A 21,490-nucleotide genomic window follows, 5' to 3' on the forward strand; every position below is an offset into this window, starting at 1 on the left:
GGTGAGCGCCACAATCAGGACTGCATACGACCGAGGCACACAGGGCCAACACCCGGCATCATGTGTGGGGAGCGATCTCCTACACTGGCCGTACACCACTGGTGATCGTCGAGGGGACACTGAATAGTGCACGGTACATCCAAACCGTCATCGAACCCATCGTTCTACCATTCCTAGACCGGCAAGGGAACTTGCTGTTCCAACAGGACAATGCACGTCCGCATGTATCCCGTGCCACCCAACGTGCTCTAGAAGGTGTAAGTCAACTACCCTGGCCAGCAAGATCTCCGGATCTGTCCCCCATTGAGCATGTTTGGGACTGGATGAAGCGTCGTCTCACGCGGTCTGCACGTCCAGCACGAACGCTGGTCCAACTGAGGCGCCAGGTGTAAATGGCAAGGCAAGCCGTTCCACAGGACTACATCCAGCATCTCTACGATCGTCTCCATGGGAGAATAGCAGCCTGCATTGCTGCGAAAGGTGGATAAACACTGTACTAGTGCCGACATTGTGCATGCTCTGTTGCCTGTGTCTATGTGCCTGTGGTTCTGTCAGTGTGATCATGTGATGTATCTGACCCCAGGAATGTGTCAATAAAGTTTCTCCTTCCTGGGACAATGAATTCACGGTGTTCTTATTTCAATTTCCAGGAGTGTAGTTCAATACTATCTGGGGTTGTTTGAAAGGATGAGGCTGTCCCTGATCCGGTGGGTGCTTCAGCTTGAGTGCGCAGCAGCAAATGGATGTTTTGAGCATTTATTGTGAGTTTCTCACTTGAGAACATTGCAAAATGTCCCTTCGCTGACAGCTCAAAGAGCAAATCGTTCCAGATATATGTTTATATTAACTTTCTTCTAGTTTGATGTAAATGATACGCACCCAATGCTTATTAACATATTTCTGTTGTAATGCGTATGTTTGATTCTGTAGTGTGGTGTGGATGAAAACTGCGTGGTGGAACGGATCGAGATATGAATTTTCGTCAGTCGAGGTCTACGGTCTACCTTTTGAGCCATCCATGTGCGTCCCACGGACCTACGTCGATTTTCAACTGTCAGTCCTTCCATTCCCCCAGATGCGCAATGTAGTCTCTGCGGAAATTCGAAAAACAGCTGAGAAATACAGGTAGATTCAAGCTTCGGGTCGCTCCGTAATGAGTGATAGAATGATTCGGACGCTAGGTAGCTGCTTCCGACGGGAATAGCTGCGTGTTCGTATCTTCGTCTCGTACATACCTCTAGTCGCTCAAGATGGTTCAACAAATCTTGGTTTTCCTAAATTTGCGTTAATACGAAAAAATTTAGTTTCTCACTATTTCCGCGTAAGAGATGAAATAGTTTACACTTTAACATCATCATCATGTCTCTGTTAGGGGTTAATTCAGGATACTTTTGTTTTTTACATACTCCTTTGTTCAAACAAGAGACTAGTCACAAAGGAGATAATAGAGTGTAAACGTTGTACACCGAGATTTTCATTAAAAGGATGTAAGATTGTCACTAACAAAAATGTGATAGCTAAATGTAGTACAAAGAGTTTCCTTACGTTTTGAGAAACAGCTTTTAACAAATCTGGCATCTGACTTACCGCTTAAAATTTTCCTTGAAGTATTCTTTTTGACTCCGAACTGCTTGAACAATGATGGCGAAGGTTGAAAAAAATGTATTTGACGAATATGATGCGTAGTTTGAAGCAACGATGGTTTAGGTAAGTTAAGTTTCCAGTAATCATCACAAAGGCAGCTCGGGTAGTTACATACAGGTACTGTGACACTTTCAATGCAAGACTCATTGCAGGGCGTTCGCAGAAAGTTTATGTCTCTAAAATACTAATTTTTTATAGAAAAATAGCACCACGTCGAGACAAAGTCGTCAATCAGGACTCAGATAAATCTTTTCCTGTCAAGTACGTACTTTCGTTGTGATACTGTAATGTCAAGAGGAGGAAATTTGGCGATTTGTGATATGCAAGCAATATCATTTTCTCACGCTGTTCGTCTACGAGAGTATGGATAATGTCAAGGAACAGGTACTTACAAGTGAACCTCCCCATCGCACCCCCCTCAGATTTACTTATAAGTTGGCACAGTGGATAGGCCTTGAAAAACTGGACACAGATCAATCGAGAAAACAGGAAGAAGTTGTGTGGAACTACGAAAAAAATAAGCAAAATATACAAACTGAGTAGTCCATGTGCAAGATAGGCAACATCAAGGAGAGTGTGAGATCAGGAGCGCCGTGTTCTCGTGTTTAGCGTGAGCAGCTGGGAACGAAAGGTCCTTGGTTCAAGTCTTCCCTCGAGTGAAAAAGGCTAATTTTTTATTTTCAGACAATTATTATCTGTCCGCCCGTCCGTCCGATGCGACCACTTTTTTGGGAGTGATTATCACATCCACAAGAAAACCTAAATCGGGCAAGGTAGAAGAATCTTTTTACCCATTCGCCAAGTGTACAAGTTAAGTGGGTCGACAATATGATCCTGTCATGTGACGCACATGCCAGTGTCGTATAAACAATATCAGACGTGTTTTCCTGTGGAGGAATCGGTTGACCTATGACCTTGCGATCAAATGTTTTCGGTTCCCATTGGCGAGGCACGTTCTTTCGTCTACTAATCGCACGGTTTTGCGGTGCGGTCGCAAAAAACAGACACTAAACTTATTACAGTTAACAGAGGCGTCAATGAACGAACGGACAGATCATAACTTTGCGAAAATAAGGAAAGTAAACTTTTCACTCGAGGGAAGACTTGAACCAAGCACCTCGCATTCCGCAGCTGCTCACGCTAACCACGGGACCACGGCGCTCCTGAAGGGAGACTCACCTTGATGTTGCCTGTATGGACTACTCAGTTTGTATATTTTGCTTATTTTTTTCATAGTTCCACACAACTTCTTCCTGTTTTCTCGATTGATCTGTGTTCAGTTTTTCAAGGCCTATCCGCTGTGCCAACTTATAACTAAATCTGAGGGGGGTGCGATGGGGAGGTTCCCTTGTTAGAAACATTCATTACGATATGACAACGAAAAGGGAAACTCGAGGTAACTCCCGACACGTGTTGCTGCTGACGCTGTGTGTGTGTGTGTGTGTGTGTGTATGTGTGTTTGTGTGTCAGTGTCAGCTAGTAGTGGTGGAGTGATACCTTCGCTGGCCTTCTGCGGCGGAGAGACGGTGAAGAGTCCCAGCCATTCAGCGTCCGGCATAGGCTCCCAGACCATCTCCAGCTGGCGCTGAATTACATTCGGACCCTCCCCATCAAGCGGTGTCTTCAGCGATGATACGGTCAGCGCCACGTTAGAGTGCTCAGAACCGCCTGAAAAGATCGAAAAACATTCAGACTTTCATTCGAATTATCATATCAACATAAAATGCTGCGCGAGAGGAGAATGAACACGCTGAAATTTGTTTAAGAGTTCTACACCTACATCTACATTTATATCCCGCAAGCCACCCAACGGTGTGTGGCGGAGGGCACTTAACGTGCCATTGTCATTACCTCCCTTTCCTGTTCCAGTCGCGTATGGTTCGCGGAAAGAACGATTGCCGGAAAGCCTCCGTGCGCTCTCGAATCTCTCTAATTTTACATTCGTGATCTCCTCGGGAGGTGTAAGTAGTGGGAAGCAATATATTCGATACCTCATCCAGAAATGCACCCTCTCGAAACCTGGACAGCAAGCTACACCGCGATGCAGAGCGCCTCTCTTGCAGAGTCTAAAATGGTTCAAATGGCTCTGAGCACTATGGGACTTAACATCTGTGGTCATCAGTCCCCTAGAACTTAGAACTACTTAAACCTAACTAACCTAAAGACAACACACACATCCATGCCCTAGGCATGATTCGAACCTGCGACCGTAGCAGTCGCGCGGTTCCGGACAGAGCGCCTAGAACCGCTAGACCACCGCGGCCGGCCTTGCAGAGTCTGCCACTTGAGTTTACTAAACATCTCCGTAACGCTATCACGCTTACCAAATAACCCTGTGGCGAAACGCGCCACTCTTCTTTGGATCTTCTCTATCTCCTCCGTCAACCCTATCTGACACGGATCCCACACTGATGACCAATACTCGAGTATAGGTCGAACGAGTGTTTTGTAATCCACCTCCTTTGTTTATGGACTACATTTTCTAAGGACTCTCCCAATGAATCTCAACCTGGTACCCACCTTACCAACAATTAATTTTATATGATCATTTTACCTCAAATCGTTCCGCACGCATACTCCCAGATATTTTACGGAAGTAAATTCTACCAGTGTGTGTTCCGCTATCATACAATAAAGGATCCTTCTTTCTATGTATTCGCAATACATTACATTTGTCTATGTTAAGGGTCAGTTGACACTCCCTGCACCAAGTGCCTATCCGCTGCAGATCTTCCTGCATTTCGCTACAATTTTCTAATGCTCCAACTTCTCTGTATACTTCAGCATCATTTGCGAAAAGCCGTATGGAACTTCCGACACTATCTACTAGGTCATTTATATATATTGTGAAAAGCAATGGTCCCATAACACTCCCCTGTGGTACGTCAGAGGTTACTTTAACGTCAGTAGACGTTTCTCCATTGAGAACAACATGCTGTGTCCTGTTCGCTAAAAACTCTTCAATCCAGCCACACAGCTGGTCTGATATTCCGTAGGCTCTTACTTTGTTTATCAGGCGCCAGTGCAAAACTGTATCGAACGCCTTCCGGAAGTCAAGGAAAATAGCATCTACCTGGGAGCCTGTATCTAATATTTTCTGAGTCTCATGAACAAATAAAGCGAGTTGGGTCTCACACGATCGCTGTTTCAGGAATCCAAGTTGATTCCTACAGAGTAGATTCTGGGTTTCCAGAAACGACATGATACGCTAGCAAAAAACATGTTCTAAAATTCTACAACAGATCTACGTCAGAGATATAGGTCTATAGTCTTGCGCATCTGTTCGACGACCCTTCTTGAAGACTGGGACTACCTGTGCTCTTTTCCAATCATCTGGAACCTTCCAAGAAAGTGTGCTAAATAAAATGATGAAGGAAGTTTATAGCTTAAAGGCTTGTTGTTATCGAGGACATTAGATTAGGAGCAGAATCTTATTTGGGCAAGAATGCAGCAGAAACTTGGCAAATACCATTTTGCAGGTAGTGGCCAATGAAGGGAAAGTTTGATAGGACTCAGTTTGATGCACCAAAGAACAGTCAATCTGATAATGGAGAGAAGTTTGAGGGGGGTAGGGGTTAATTTGACAAGGGAGAGGGGTTTGAGGGGGCGGGGGTTAAAATTGGAGAGGGAGACTTAGACATGAATATAGAAAGCTGGTTCAAATGGACGTAGATTTCAGTAGTTACATAGAGATGAAGAGACTTATACATAACGGTCGACCATGAAGAGCCGTAACAAACCAGTCTTTGGACTGGACATCACAACAGTAACAATAATTACTGGGTATTAACGGCAAAATAAAGACCTTTCCTTATTCAGAACAAAATTTTCACTCTGCAGCGGGGTGTGCGCTGATATGAAACTTCCTGGCAAATTAAAACGGTGTGCCGGACCGAAACTCGAACTCGAGGCCTTTGCCTTTCACGGGTAAGTGCTCTACCAATTTTTTTTTTTCCGTAGTGGACGTCACATGACATCCGTTGAAGTTCGTTGTTTATCTCTTCACTCAGTTTTTTTTTTAATTGCAGAGAGCAACCAGCTCTCTGACCGAACACGCTGAGCTACCGTGCCGGCACCATCTAAGCTACCCAAGCACGACTCATGCCCCCTTCTCACAGCTTTATTTCCGTCAGTACCTCGTCTCCTACCTTCCAAACTTCACAGAAGCTCTCCTGCGAGTTCGAGTCTCGGTCCTGCACACAGTTTTAATCTGCCAGGAAGTTTCACCTTTCTTTACTGATTGCAGATATTTAAGTCAATACCTTCAGCTCATAATATCCTCCAGGTGGGAGGGGGGGCTTGGAGTGATACTGATAAGGAGGGATTTACGCTGAAATGTCTCGACCAGAACCAAAATCTAGTATCCCATGTAATTATCAGAGTTACTTTAATCATAAATCGTCGGATGGCAAGAGGATACTGTCTTCAATTGAAGTATGCCAATGTGGATATTCACCAGCCTTTGAGCAAATAATGCCCTATTAAAGTTTGGAAAGATGGGTAAATATCAGACACAATTCGTGTTTGGCAAGGGTAAGATGGTGATCTTTTCTTAGAAACAGAATAATAATGGCTTTAATATTTTGTGTTAGCGTAACATAGTACGCAAACCGGTGATTAAAGTTTCTAACGCAGGACGCAAAAGTCTGTTTAGCAGCTAATCAGACGAGAGTGCAGATCAACATATACAGGTTGTTTCAAAGCCTTTGAATCAAACGTCTAGGAGTGACAGAACACCTCATAAGGAACTATTCTGTTAGTAACAAAATGTTTGCTGACGCTAGGTGTATTTTTATTGAAGTCACCTGCCCTAGGACTGCAAGAGGTCACCGAACTAGCGGTGTCTGCATACCAAGTGTGCTTTATCTGCATACTACCTACCCCAACAAATTGGTAGAATGATTTTCAACAAGAAAACCTTAAGAATGAGAGCAAGTAGAGAACGATATTTTAGAAGAGAATCAGTAACATTAATTTTATGTGTGTACATAATTTTAATTTTATATACACTCCTGGAAATTGAAATAAGAACACCGTGAATTCATTGTCCCAGGAAGGGGAAACTTTATTGACACATTCCTGTGGTCAGATACATCACATGATCACACTGACAGAACCACAGGCACATAGACACAGGCAACAGAGCATGCACAATGTCGGCACTAGTACAGTGTATATCCACCTCTCGCAGCAATGCAGGCTGCTATTCTCCCATGGAGACGATCGTAGAGATGCTGGATGTAGTCCTGTGGAACGGCTTGCCATGCCATTTCCACCTGGCGCCTCAGCTGGACCAGCGTTCGTGCTGGACGTGCAGACCGCGTGAGACGACGCTTCATCCAGTCCCAAACATGCTCAATGGGGGACAGATCCGGAGATCTTGCTGGCCAGGGTAGTTGACTTACACCTTCTAGAGCACGTTGGGTGGCACGGGATACATGCGGACGTGCATTGTCCTGTTGGAACAGCAAGTTACCTTGCCGGTCTAGGAATGGTAGAACGATGGGTTCGATGACGGTTTGGATGTACCGTGCACTATTCAGTGTCCCCTCGACGATCACCAGTGGTGTACGGCCAGTGTAGGAGATCGCTCCCCACACCATGATGCCGGGTGTTGGCCCTGTGTGCCTCGGTCGTATGCAGTCCTGATTGTGGCGCTCACCTGCACGGCGCCAAACACGCATACGACCATCATCGGCACCAAGGCAGAAGCGACTCTCATCGCTGAAGACGACACGTCTCCATTCGTCCCTCCATTCACGCCTGTCGCGACACCACTGGAGGCGGGCTGCACGATGTTGGGGCGTGAGCGGAAGACGGCCTAACGGCGTGCGGGACCGTAGCCCAGCTTCATGGAGACGGTTGCGAATGGTCCTCGCCGATACCCCAGGAGCAACAGTGTCCCTAATTTGCTGGGAAGTGGCGGTGCGGTCCCCTACGGCACTGCGTAGGATCCTACGGTCTTGGCGTGCATCCGTGCGTCGCTGCGGTCCGGTCCCAGGTCGACGGGCACGTGCACCTTCCGCCGACCACTGGCGACAACATCGATGTACTGTGGAGACCTCACGACCCACGTGTTGAGCAATTCGGCGGTACGTCCACCCGGCCTCCCGCATGCCCACTATACGCCCTCGCTCAAAGTCTGTCAACTGCACATACGGTTCCGTCCACGCTGTCGCGGCATGCTACCAGTGTTAAAGACTGCGATGGAGCTCCGTATGCCACGGCAAACTGGCTGACACTGACGGCGGCGGTGCACAAATGCTGCGCAGCTAGCGCCATTCGACGGCCAACACCGCGGTTCTTGGTGTGTCCGCTGTGCCGTGCGTGTGATCATTGCTTGTACAGCCCTCTCGCAGTGTCCGGAGCAAGTATGGTGGGTCTGACACACCGGTGTCAATGTGTTCTTTTTTCCATTTCCAGGAGTGTATGTATATTAAGGCGAGACGGCCAGTGATCTCTTCACTGGAGATGCACGCCAGACTCGAACTCTTACGGCAGTCGGCGAAATGTCGCGAGTAATGAGGTTAATGGGCAAGGGGCACTACATTAGTTGTGTGTGGATGTATTGAAAATTTGGGTCTGACGTGGGCGTGCTAGGGCGGTCCGCGCAGTTGTGATGACACGTGTGTCCAAATGGCTTAGTGGTAAGAGCATCTATCTAGTAAGTAGGAGACCCGGGTTTCAAACCCGGTCCAGCACAAATTTTCAGCCGGCCACTGTGGCCGAGTGGTTTAGGGGTTTCAGTCCGGAACCGCGCTGCTGCTACGGTCGCAGGTTCGAATCCTGCCTCGGGCATGGATGTTTATGATGTCCTTCGGTTGGTTAGGTTTAAGCAGCTCAAAGTCTAGGGGTCTGATGACCTTAGATGTTAAGTCCCGTAGTGCTTAGAGCCATTTGAACCATTTGAACAAATTTTCAACTTTGTCCATCGATTTCAGCCAGTGCACGCTGCACCCAATGTCTGTAATCCTTTTGTGTGTTTAACTTTTAACTTTGCTCGGCCTACGCCCTTTCACGAGGTGCAGAAGACTTGATTATAGGCAACACGCATTGCAAACGCACGCCACGTAGCGCCTAAGCCCTGGCGCCTCTCACAGAGCCGTCAGCAAACATTTTGTCTCCAGCAAAAGTTGTTCCCTGTGATGTGATCTATCACCCCTGGACGTTTGATGCAAAGACTTTGAAATACCTTCTATATTCCGCAATTCACTATACAGTGCATGATGGAAATTACATCGTAAAAAGGCGATTTTCTGTCCCATTGCCTTACCGTATTGAGCGAAGGAAAGCCGACTGTCTAAACGCCTCCTTTTTACGTGCCTTAATCTTGCTTATATTATCCCTCTATGCACGAGCTCGACAAATTTGTAACGCTTACCATAGATTGTTCAATTTGGATAGGGAGAAGCATTTTCCCGGAGTCGCCGTGCGTGGCAGATTCGTAATGCTTCAGACTGAAAGTATGAGAAGTTACGCTGCACTGTGAGAATTTCTTCAACTACTTGAACAGTTGCATCTTGGGAGTTATGTGTAACTTGGACGCGTGTATTTCACCTGTTGATATTTGTTATTACTGATCTTGAAAAACATAGGTTATCAACTTTAAATAAATATTACGTGACGGAGGTAATTTCGAGGTATAAATAGGTAAAAAAATTATTGTGGGACATTATTCCTAGAATTTATGAGCGTATTTTTAAACGTTACAAATTTGTCAACTTAGGTAATATAGTATTTTTTAGGTAGTATATCCTGCAGTATTTTATGGAAAGTAGAGAAGTGTTATCGCTCGTGAGGCTGGCGGAGAGAGAGATGACTGTTGCATGAGTCTTTCCTCTAGCAGTACCACTAAGTAATGTGAACCGACGGGATAATAAGACCAAAGAAAGTCCTGAATTTGACTGTCCATCAATTATTCTTCCCTACAATGAGTTTATGGGAGGTGTGGATCTTTTAGATTCACTAATTGTATTATACAGAATTTATATGATGGCAGTACATCCACGGCTACTGCATAGGAGAGACTGTGACTCTCTTGGTATACCTAAAAATAAGCAGAGGCCACTTCGCCAGTTCAAAGCCGAAGTAGCTGATGCCCTGTGCAAAATGAACAAGGGTGTAAGTGGGAGAAGTGGAGATATTGAATATACAAAATACTATAGGGTAGGGCATGCATCAAAGCCTGTTCCGCAAAAGGTTGTTCTTCAGGACAATATTGGACATTGGCCAGTTATGTCTGCCAGTAGAGGTAGGTGAAAGATGCCAAAACTGCAAAGGATTCCATCAATTATCTTCCAGACGTGCAATGTTAATTTGTGTACAGAGGTAAAAGCGAACTGTTCTCTGTACTTTCATAAACAGTAAAAGCTATGGGGGTCAAAAGTTTCAAATTGTTAAATATTTCCATATGTCAGAAAAGTATATATGTCATTATTCACACGCCAAAATATAATTTTCCTGCCGGCTTTAAGATGCCTAACGTAACAAATACGTGACGCTACAAAATATAGCATATAAACTAGATTTACTGTATTTTTATCGGTATAGGTTTATTGTGAACTTCAAGTAACACAAATATAGCATTTAGAACGTTTTGTCTTAATTGCTTCATAACTCTGTCCATAGAGGGTGATCCTTGCGTGAGAATTACTATGATGACATTAAATTGTCGATCAGCCCTCATCTAATAAAGATCCTCTAAATTTACCTAACTAAGTTTCACCAGAGCAACATCGCATTTCTTCCTGAGATTCCCATTCAAGTACTTTCATATGTGCTATATCGACCTGCTACGATCCTTGCAGCACGACTCTCAATTCTTTCGATGTCTTGTGCCACACGTAAAACGCAAGTGCTACAATTCTCTGGAATTAGTCGTACTTACGATCGTATACGAGTTCCTCTATAAGTGCACACCACATTTCCAAAACCCTTCCAGATATCAAAATCTTCTATTCATCACCTCTACTTATATTTTACATGTTTCTCCGACTTCATATTGCTTCTTAGTATAATCCCTGTATATTTAAACGCTGTGACTTGTCCAAGATGTTTACCACTAATCTAGTAATCGGGCATTATTGGGTTATTTATCTTTATTATGGACGTACTCTTACATTTAACCTCCCGCCATAGTAGCCATCCGTGTAAAAGCGCCAGCGTCGGATCGGATCCGCGCGGCCGATTAACGACGAGGTTCGGCGTGCCGGCCAACCTGGGTTTGGTTTTTAGGCGGTTTCCCACATTCCACTACGTGAATACCCGGCTGGTACCCGAGACCAGCCTCAGTTACACCATTCGCTCACATTTCGAAAACTTTCGCTCACTGTCACACGAATAACACTACTCGCAGACAGCTGTCATCTGGCCACGCCTTAAACTAACAATGCCAAATCCGTTAGCAGCCATGCAGACCCTGCGCCAATGTGTTTCAAAGGCACAAGAAAAAGAAGAAGCAAAAGAAGATACTCATACATTTACCCCTATTTGTGGAGAGCAGCCATTCATTACACATTGTGGAAATTTATGCAAGCTTTTCTACGTTTCCTTATGATCATCACCGAGCGAGGTGGTGCAATGGGTTGCACGCTGGACTCGCATTCGAAAGGACAACGGTTCAAATCCGCGTCTGGCCATCCAGATTTAGGTTTTCTGTGATTTTCCTAAATTGCTCCAGGCAAATGCCAGTATGTTCCTTGTAAAGGACATGGCTGAATTTCTCCCCCATCCTCGAAATATTCCGACTATTTTCTCCGTCTCTAATGACTTTCACATCGACGGGACATTTAAACCTAATCTTCATTTATTAGCCGGCCGGTGTGGCCGTGCGGTTCTAGGCCCTTCAGTCTGGAACCGCGTGTCCGCTACGGTCGCAGGTTTGAATCCTGCCTCGGGCATGGATGTGTGTGATGTCCTTAGGTTAGTTAGGTTTAAGTAGTTCTAAGTTCTAGGGGACTGATGACCACAGATGTTAAGTCCCATAGTGCTCAGAGCCATTTTTTTCATTTATTATGATCATCCAACCACGATACTTGTTCTGTATATCCTACCAGATAAAACATTTATATGTACTGAGACTATTAACGGTCCTATTTCGCTGCCTTTGGACACATGCGATCTTCCTTTCGTTTCTGTTGAACATTCGAAGGTCAGTAAAACGTACTGGGCTCTATTACTTCCATAGTTCACATTGTTGCCAGCATTTAATAGGTTTAGGATAATTTTCGTAGTGATTTAGCTATTTTTATTCTGCCCAATAGATGATTAACGTCATGACGAATTTCTCATTTACTTTTGTTGAACCAAAAAACACAGTAGACAAGTAATCAATTTCGTAGTCGAGCAAACAAAGAATTGTGGTTCCTAATCTCTCCTAGTTTCATATATTTTGCAGGTCAACACTTTATGTACTTTACTTAATCTTCACCTATTATTCTTCAAGTATCCAAGGATTTTCTGTACAAGGCAGCCAGCGTTAGCAGTCGGGCGGGTATAAGATATGTATGAATATTATTTATATCATACAATATGATCATCATGAGAAACCACAGGGCACTACAAAATCGAAGGACTTACAGACTTTTAAAATGAATGTTACGAACCCGCGATCCTTTCGTTATTGGCAATTCTACTAAGCGAGCAGATACATCTGAGCAGGCCAATATCATATTTTTACTTCCGTCAACTCTGGTCCGCTACAAGCCTTTCTAGTTCACGACTTGCGTGGCAGGTGTCTGCAAGTGTAACTGTTTTTGGACAGTTGTCTTGTGACAGCCAGAGCGAGAGCACCAGCAGCAGCGAGTACTGTTTGTATAAAGCGTTTATTTTGCATTTTGTTTACGACCTTCCACTAAGGAAGGGATTCTATTTGTGTTTATCTGCTCTGCATAGTAACTAACAGTTCTTGATAAAACTTTACGTAGTTTTCGTGTTAGATTTCTTAGTGTTTTCTTGATCGTTTAGAACAGAAAGCGCCCTAAAACCGTATTTTGTTTGTTTCGCGGCCGTTAGCCACTACTCACTTGAATCAGCAGTTGTCTTGTGACAGCCAGAGCGAGAGCACCAGCAGCAGCGAGTACTGTTTGTATAAAGCGTTTTTGTACTTATTTGCTGCGCTTAGCTTTTAAATAGTTTTTCTGGGAAAACCTAGCGTAGTTTTCGCGTCTCGTATTTCAGTGAGTGTTTCTTGATTATCAGAGTAGCTCATCAGAAGATTATCTTGGGAATTTGTCACCGTATAGAGTAGGGTAAACATAGTCATGTGTAGGGACTGTGGTTGTTGTGAGCGGACGCAAGGAGAATTGGCCACTCTTCGGGGGCAGGTGGAGGCTTTGTCTGTTAGGCTCATCGAGCTCGAGGCGCAGGCGTCGGCTCGTAGTGGCGTTGGGGCAACTGTGGTGAGACCTATGCCTACTTCGGTGGCCTTGGAATCACATGGAACCCCTGATGTCGCTGCGTCTTCCGGCAGTGAGCATCTTACCGGTCAGCCATCACTCCAGGGTGAATGGCGGACAGTGGTGGGCTCGCGCGTGCCTGGCCGAAAGGCGAAGGTGGGATCTGGCCGCGTGGCAGCTGCCTTACCCCTTTCCAACAGGTACGGGGTGCTTCCTAGTGGTGATGACATCGTTTCCGAGCCACCACAGGATGCCTCGCCTGTTGGGCCAGTGGCCGATTCTCCGGCAAGGTCCCGACAGTCACAGAGGGCGGGCCTATTAGTTATAGGGAGCTCCAACGTTAGGCGGGTTATGGAGCCCCTCAGGAAAATAGCGGGTAGGTCGGGGAAGAATGCCAGTGTGCACTCGGTGTGCTTGCCGGGGGGTCTCGTCCGTAATGTGGAGGAGGCCCTTCCGGCAGCTATTGAACGCACTGGGTGTGACCGGCTGCAGATAGTAGCACATGTCGGAACGAATGACGCCTGCCGCTTGGGTTCTGAGGCCATCCTTGGTTCCTTCCGGCGGCTGGCTGATTTGGTGAAGACAACCAGCATCGCACGCGGAGTGCAAGCTGAGCTTAATATCTGCAGCATAGTGCCCAGAGTCGATCGCGGTCCTCTGGTTTGGAGCCGTGTGGAGGGTCTAAACCAGAGGCTCAGACGACTCTGCGACTATAATGGTTGCAAATTCATCGACCTCCGTTATTGGGTGGAGAACTGTAGGGCCCCCCTAGACAGGTCAGGCGTGCACTACACACCGGAAGCAGCTACTAGGGTAGCAGAGTACGTGTGGCGTGCACACGGGGGTTTTTTAGGTTAGAGGGACCCCCCCTTGGGCGAAACGATAAAATACCTGACGGCTTACCAGAGAGGACATTATCATCGTCGATAAAGAACGTCCGTCCTCAGAGACCAAAAACAGGAAAAGTTAACGTAATATTGGTAAACTGCAGGAGTATCCAGGGCAAGGTTCCTGAATTAGTATCTCTTATTGAAGGAAATAGTGCGCATATAGTATTAGGAACGGAAAGTTGGTTAAAACCGGAAGTGAACAGTAACGAAATCCTAGACACAGAATGGAATATATACCGCAAGGATAGGATAAACGCCAATGGTGGAGGAGTATTTATAGCAGTAAAGAATTCAATAATATCCAGTGAAGTTATTAGCGAATGCGAATGTGAAATAATCTGGGTTAAGTTAAGTATCAAAGGTGGGTCAGATATGATAGTCGGATGCTTCTATAGACCACCTGCATCAGCAACCGTAGTAGTTGAGCGCCTCAGAGAGAACCTGCAGAACGTCGTGAAGAAGTTTCGTGATCATACTATTGTAATAGGGGGAGACTTCAATCTACCAGGTATAGAATGGGATAGTCACACAATCAGAACTGGAGCCAGGGACAGAGACTCTTGTGACATTATCCTGACTGCCTTGTCCGAGAATTACTTCGAGCAGATAGTTAGAGAAGCAACTCGTGAAGCTAACGTTTTAGACCTCATAGCACCAAATAGACCGGAACTTTTCGACTCCGTGAATGTAGAAGAGGGTATCAGTGATCATAAGTCAGTGGTTGCATCAATGACTACAAGTGTAATAAGAAATGCCAAGAAAGGAAGGAAAATATATTTGCTTAACAAGAGTGATAGGGCACAAATCGCAGAATATCTGAGTGACCACCATCAAACGTTCATTTCTGAGGAAGAGGATGTGGAACAAAAATGGAAAAAATTCAGAAACATCGTCCAGTACGCCTTAGATAAGTTCGTACCGACTAAGGTCCAAAGCGAGGGGAAAGATCCACCGTGGTATAACAATCATGTACGAAAGGTACTACGGAAACAAAGAAAGCTTCATCATAGGTTTAAGAGTAGTCGAATCATAGCTGATAAGGAAAAGCTGAACGAAGCGAAAAAGAGCTTAAAGAGAGCAATGAGAGAAGCATTCAACGAATTCGAACATAAAACATTGGCAAACAATCTAAACAAGAACCCTAAAAAGTTTTGGTCATATGTAAAATCGGTAAGCGGATCTAAATCCCCTATTCAGTCACTCGTTGACCACGATGGCACCGAAACAGAGGACGACCGAAGAAAGGCAGAAATACTGAATTCAGTGTTCCGAAACTGTTTCACTGCGGAAAATCGTAACACGGTCCCTGACTTCAGCCGTCGCACGGACGCCAAAATGGAAAATATTGAAATAAACGATATCGGAATTGAAAAACAACTGCTATCACTTAGTAGCGGAAAAGCATCAGGACCAGACGAGATACCCTTAAGATTTTACAGTGATTATGCTAAAGAACTTGCCCCCTTTCTATCAGCAATTTATCGTAGATCGCTGGAAGAACGTAAAGTACCTAGCGACTGGAAGAAAGCGCAGGTCGTTCCCATTTTCAAGAAGGGTCATAAATCAGATGCGAATAATTATAGGCCTATTTCGCTTACGTCAATCTGTTGTAGAATAATGGAACATGTTTTGTGTTCTCGTATTATGACGTTCTTAGATAATACAAATCTCCTTCATCATAACCAACATGGATTCCGCAAACAGAGATCATGTGAAACTCAGCTCGCCCTATTTGCCCAAGAAATTCACAGTGCCGTAGACACTGGCGAGCAGATTGATGCCGTATTCCTGGACTTCAGGAAGGCATTTGATACGGTTCCGCACTTACGTTTAGTGAAAAAAATACGAGCTTACGGAATATCGGACCAGGTTTGTGATTGGATTCAGGATTTCCTAGAAGAAAGAACACAACATGTCATTCTTAACGGTTCAAAATCTGCAGATGTAGAGGTAATTTCGGGAGTACCGCAGGGAAGCGTGATAGGACCTTTATTGTTTACAATATACATAAATGACTTAGTTGACAACATCGGTAGCTCCGTGAGGCTATTTGCAGATGACACGGTTGTCTACAAGAAAGTAGCAACATCAGAAGACTCGTACGTACTCCAGGAGGACCTGCAGAGGATTAATGCATGGTGCGACAGCTGGCAGCTTTCCCTAAACGTAGATAAATGTAATATAATGCGCATACATAGGGGCAGAAATCCATTCCAGTACGATTATGCCATAGGTGGTAAATCATTGGAAGCGGTAATGACCGTAAAATACTTAGGAGTTACTATCCGGAGCGATCTGAAGTGGAATGATCACATAAAACAAATAGTGGGAAAAGCAGGCGCCAGGTTGAGATTCATAGGAAGAATTCTAAGAAAATGTGACTCATCGACGAAAGAAGTAGCTTACAAAACGCTTGTTCGTCCGATTCTTGAGTATTGCTCATCAGTATGGGACCCTTACCAGGTTGGATTAATAGAAGAGATAGACATGATCCAGCGAAAAGCAGCGCGATTCGTCATGGGGACATTTAGTCAGCGCGAGAGCGTTACGGAGATGCTGAACAAGCTCCAGTGGCGGACACTTCAAGAAAGGCGTTACGCAATACGGAGAGGTTTATTATCGAAATTACGAGAGAGCACATTCCGGGAAGAGATGGGCAACATATTACTACCGCCCACATATATCTCGCGTAATGATCACAACGAAAAGATCCGAGAAATTAGAGCAAATACGGAGACTTACAAGCAGTCGTTCTTCCCACGCACAATTCGTGAATGGAACAGGGAAGGGGGGATCAGATAGTGGTACAATAAGTACCCTCCGCCACACACCGTAAGGTGGCTCGCGGAGTATAGATGTAGATGTAGAAAGGGTACTGTGTTAGCTGACCATAAACTAGAGTGTCGTGCTTAATTTGCTGAGAAAGGATGTCTGCATATAGTACTCCAACTTAAATTATCTCCTTCACGGTTGCCGACATCAACGTCCCTTCGGATTAGCATCAACAGTGTAGTGTCTCCATGAAACACTGGGCAGCATTTTGGAAATCTACCCTTGTGATCAGCAACTCTACCCAGTTTCTTCCTCCATTAGTTTCTGAAATGACTACCACAGAGTCGAGAGGCAGCACACAAGCAGCTGGTTGATAATACATGAAACTCTGTTAATGTAAATACCGTACGGTATTAATCTTACCCAGAATCTTCCGACCATCGAAGTGTATTTATTATTCTGCTGTGGAGCAGCAGCTAACTCGTTTTTGCAGCCATGATTTGAATAGCAAAGAGAAAATAATATACCACCACACCCAAACTAAACTTAGATGAATAATATTAGCAGAGTGTAGAAGGCTACTATAAAAATTGTAATTGATATTAGTTCTGCAACATACTGCAGAGACTTCTTCAGTAAACTTGGTATTTTGACGACTGTTTCGCAATATGATAATCATTAATATTTTTTGTTGTTATCAATATTTCTCCTTTCTTAAAAACATAGTACAAAGCGTGAATATAATACCAGGAGCAAAAACTGTTTTTTAAAAGTCTTCAAAGGTTTGACATTTTTATAGAACGGAGTCAGATGTTTGGATACTGCCTGACAAATTGCATGAAATATCTTTCGAGAAATGTGGTCGAGTTCAACACCGAAGTAGTGAACTACCTGTTGTAGAAAGTAGAATGAAGTTTATTCGTCTCATAAAACAGTTACAAATCAAAGATTTTTGTACTAGGGACACGTCAAATTACTTAAAAAAATAAGGTTATAATAATTACCATATTTAAGCAGGCATTTCTGAATTTTTAGACATGAACTTTTAACCAGGACGTATATAACACTTATTGTCATTTTGCAGCTTGCAATACAACTTATACAATATATTAACAATTTATTATACAATACATAATCTTTATTGTTTCTTTTCTTTTCAAATTGCTAAACTGTCCTGCATGAATTCTTCAATTGGATAATAAAATTTTTCCACTAGTGTATCAAATAACAATCTCTTCAGTGGGTCAAACTCGATATTTAAGAGATTTATGTTATTTAATTTAGTGTAAATTTTTAACACCGTATACAATGGTGTTTGAGCGTAAAGTTTTAAATTATGAGAGGGAAGTTTGAAACTGTGTCTGTGACGAGTACTGTAATTGTGGTTGAAATGAAAGTTAATGTACGGAGAAGGAATAGTTAGTATTTTCAATTTTTTAAATAATGGGGGACACGGTGATCTTTTTTGGACTAAACACATGTTTCTTATGATTCTCTTTTGAAGTGTAAGTAACCTCGGGCTGTTCGTAGAGCTTCCCAGAAAGACTTCCACTCCACTGAAGAATATCTTCACAGAATCTCTTAAAACCTAGTGTTTCAGGTTGTAATACAATTAAAATTAGCATTATAGTACGATAATCGTTCTTAAAGTTATTTATTGCATTACATTTAAATTAAATGTACATCCATGACTTCTTTTCGCTTGTCAGGGACCTCTCTCAGCTCAGCGGAACACAAAGAATGTGACACATGTAATATAAAGGTCTATTATCATATGTTATAAGATGGTTCAGCCACTTGCTTCAGTTCTCCACATAACAGGTAAAGAAACCAAGGTAAATTCATTTTAATCGAACATATTTCACATTTATAAATGAAAACAGATGCCACGGAAGTCCTATGTTTTTTTTTCGCAGACTTTGATCAATAACTTTATTGTGAATCTTGGAATTTTCCAGGAGATGTTCGCGAGTGCAATTGGTAATCGTTTCTTGTCACACACGAAGTTTTATCTGGGAATTTGCCAAGCAACTTCAGGTGAGCCGTCAAAGATCGACATGACAGTCACACGAAGATGTCTGGCAAGTCTCTAGATGAAATGTCGTGCGTGGTAAAAAATGACGACCACCTGCACTCCCGAAACATCATCAAGTGCACAACGCCATTGTCAGATAAGTGACTGTCATAGTCAAAGACGATAGTATGTTTATGAATAAGTTTGGCAGAGGTATAATAGCTGAAACATGTGTTGTAAATTCGCCTAGAGCGTAAGTTAGTTGTGATAGTTTAACCGTAGCTAAAGTAATCAAAAGTAAGCAATGAATTATCGTGAAGGAAGGGTTATTGCACGTAAGGAGAAAAATCGCATTTTACGTCAAAACTGCCACAATTAAAATAAAAATTATGAGGGTTGTAAAATTACCATAGACTATCACAAGTAAGCGTACACTACAGTAGTTCTCCTAGTACCTTTCGTCAGTAACGGTTGTAACCGTATAACCTGTACGTTAGGTGTGTTACATACCCATTGGGCGTTACATGATTACGATCACTTTGTTTGTGTATGTGATCAGTGTCTTACTAGGTTCCTCTAGAAGGCAAAAGTGGTGGACCATCTAGAAACTGAGCGGGGAGACAGTAAGGGCCGCATAACCCACTTCTTCATAGTTATCCTCCTGTCTGTTACTTAAAAATAAACAGTATTTAATAGCAAAATTGAAATTGCCAACATTTCATTCGGATTTTATTCGAAAATTATTGATCTGTAACGTGCAACAGATGGAGATTCTAGTAAAAATAGGGAACAATACAGTTTATCACATTGAGCTAGAAAACAAAATTTTCTCAAAAAAGACATTAAAAAATCAACAACAAAATAAAAAATATCAGACATGGCGTCAACATTTCGTCGAGCTTATGTAAAACGTGTTTCTGTTTTTCGTAAACAATTTTCGTACTTGTCAACAAGAACAGAAAACTTGCCTTTGATCATGATAAAGAACGTTCTACTGAGTACAAAAGACAACAATAATAATATAGGTGCTTTCATGTTTGTGCGTTTAAACTGTACTTGCATCAGAACTAATTGGTTTGGTTACATAAAAGCTAAGAAGTTATGCGATTAACCAGTTTTTATTACTTATAAAATACTATTTATATTTCGTAAGGATATAAAATATACAATAGACTAAAACTGAACGATTATTTACAAAGAAACAGAAAGCAAAGAGAAGTCGTCGGCTCCCAGCGTCTCTCTCACATATTCATTTATGTTTCTTTCCCTACCAATGCCACCAGTAGTACGGTAATCGTATCATTTACCACGCCGTTTATATACTGTACCAAAACGACCGAACCGAAGTTTTAGTTGAAAGCAAATCTAAAACTGAGTAATAATGAGGTATCTACTTACCTTCTTATATTGCACAGTTTTGCTTACAAATAATTATTGATGCCAGTACCTTTGAAGGTTTTTGTGGTGATACCTTTCTACGACAGTAGTGTCAAACTTCTGCAAAGATAACTGGTACGAACAACTATTACAAATTATGTACAAGTGAGCTAGACAGAGTAAGAATTATACATTTAAAATTTTAGGGTTGATGGTTCGTGTTTAAGTAACGCGTATCAGGCGAATCACCAATGTCATATCGCTTAACGCAGCAACGCGCGCCAGTCAGAAATTTCATCCTAAAAAGTAAGCTGCGAGTAGAGCGCGGGACTTACTGTGAGCGAGGACAGCGGAGAGCTGCAGCAGCAGGAGCAGCAGCATCATGGTTGCAGCTCGGCCCACGGATCGCAGCGAAATGGCGGCGCCGGCCGCTGCGCTCCATATGTACCTACTCCGTCCCCGCTGCCCTTCAATTGAATAACGACACCCAATTGCACTTCCCGTCTGCACCCTCCAGCTGGCGATTGGATAATGCTTCAATCTGGCGCTATCAACGCTCGTTGGCAGAACCGTCGAGAAGCTCCTGCAGACTCCCTCGCCGACGTGCACTCGACTCTGAGGTCACCTTCAGTGCCGGATAGGTCACTTAACAGGAGTTGGCAAATGCCACGGGCCCTGCGCATCAGGGGCCCCCGGCAACGCGCTTAGGCTTCAACAAATATTTCAAGTTAGATACGAATGGTATTTCCTGCCGTCCAGCGGAAAGACGGTGGCGTCCAAATCTGCAATGAGTAATAACGAATTCAACTCATATCTGAAAGTGAGCCTTAGACACACCGTACATCATGTGTCGTAAGTTGACTACACCGCAAAAATCACAAGGGAATTTCCAAACGTTGTCCGAGCTAGTTGTAATAACCGATCAAGTACGCGGGGCGTTCAATAATTAATGCAACGCATTTTTTCTCGGCCAATTTCGGTTGAAAAAAATACAGAATTTGTTGTGGAACATTCTAGGATATTCCCAATTCAGCCCCTATAGTTTCATGAAATTCCGATAGGTGATGCCGCTACACGAAGCCTTCAAAATGGCGTGTGTAAAGGCGCGTTTACACTGAGTTCGCGACATTGTTCATAACATTGTTCGCAACATCGTTCGTGGCTAGTAATGGACTACCGATGTTCGCAACGTGTTGGCAACACAAAATCAGTGTTCCACGACTGTGTCGGTAGAGATGAAAGAAACATTGTTCGTGGCCTGCTACCACTAAATTCCGCTAGCAGTATTAGTGTTCGTTTGCTCTTGACGAGCCTGTGTACAGACAGAGTGGCCATAGGTGAAGTTGCCCGTGATTGGTTGATTAGCTTTGGCGCCATTTTTATGCCAAACGTCTCTC

General features: G+C 43.7%; 1 protein-coding gene across 1 annotated transcript in view; it reads right to left on the bottom strand.

Moving 5' to 3' along the window:
• LOC126469838 (PI-PLC X domain-containing protein 1-like) overlaps window positions 1-20,577 on the bottom strand; it is a 92,252-nt gene extending 71,675 nt beyond the window's left edge. The window contains exons 1-2 of the mRNA XM_050097133.1: window positions 20,429-20,577; window positions 3,142-3,312 (exon numbers count right to left, since the gene is read on the bottom strand). Of these exons, the coding sequence (XP_049953090.1) occupies window positions 3,142-3,312; window positions 20,429-20,477 (220 nt within the window). The 5' untranslated portion in view covers window positions 20,478-20,577. The remainder of the gene's footprint in view (window positions 1-3,141; window positions 3,313-20,428) is intronic.
• Between the last annotated feature and the right edge of the window lie 913 nt (window positions 20,578-21,490).

This window comes from Schistocerca serialis, chromosome 3 (assembly GCF_023864345.2).
Source record: "Schistocerca serialis cubense isolate TAMUIC-IGC-003099 chromosome 3, iqSchSeri2.2, whole genome shotgun sequence".
NCBI lineage: Eukaryota > Metazoa > Arthropoda > Insecta > Orthoptera > Acrididae > Schistocerca > Schistocerca serialis.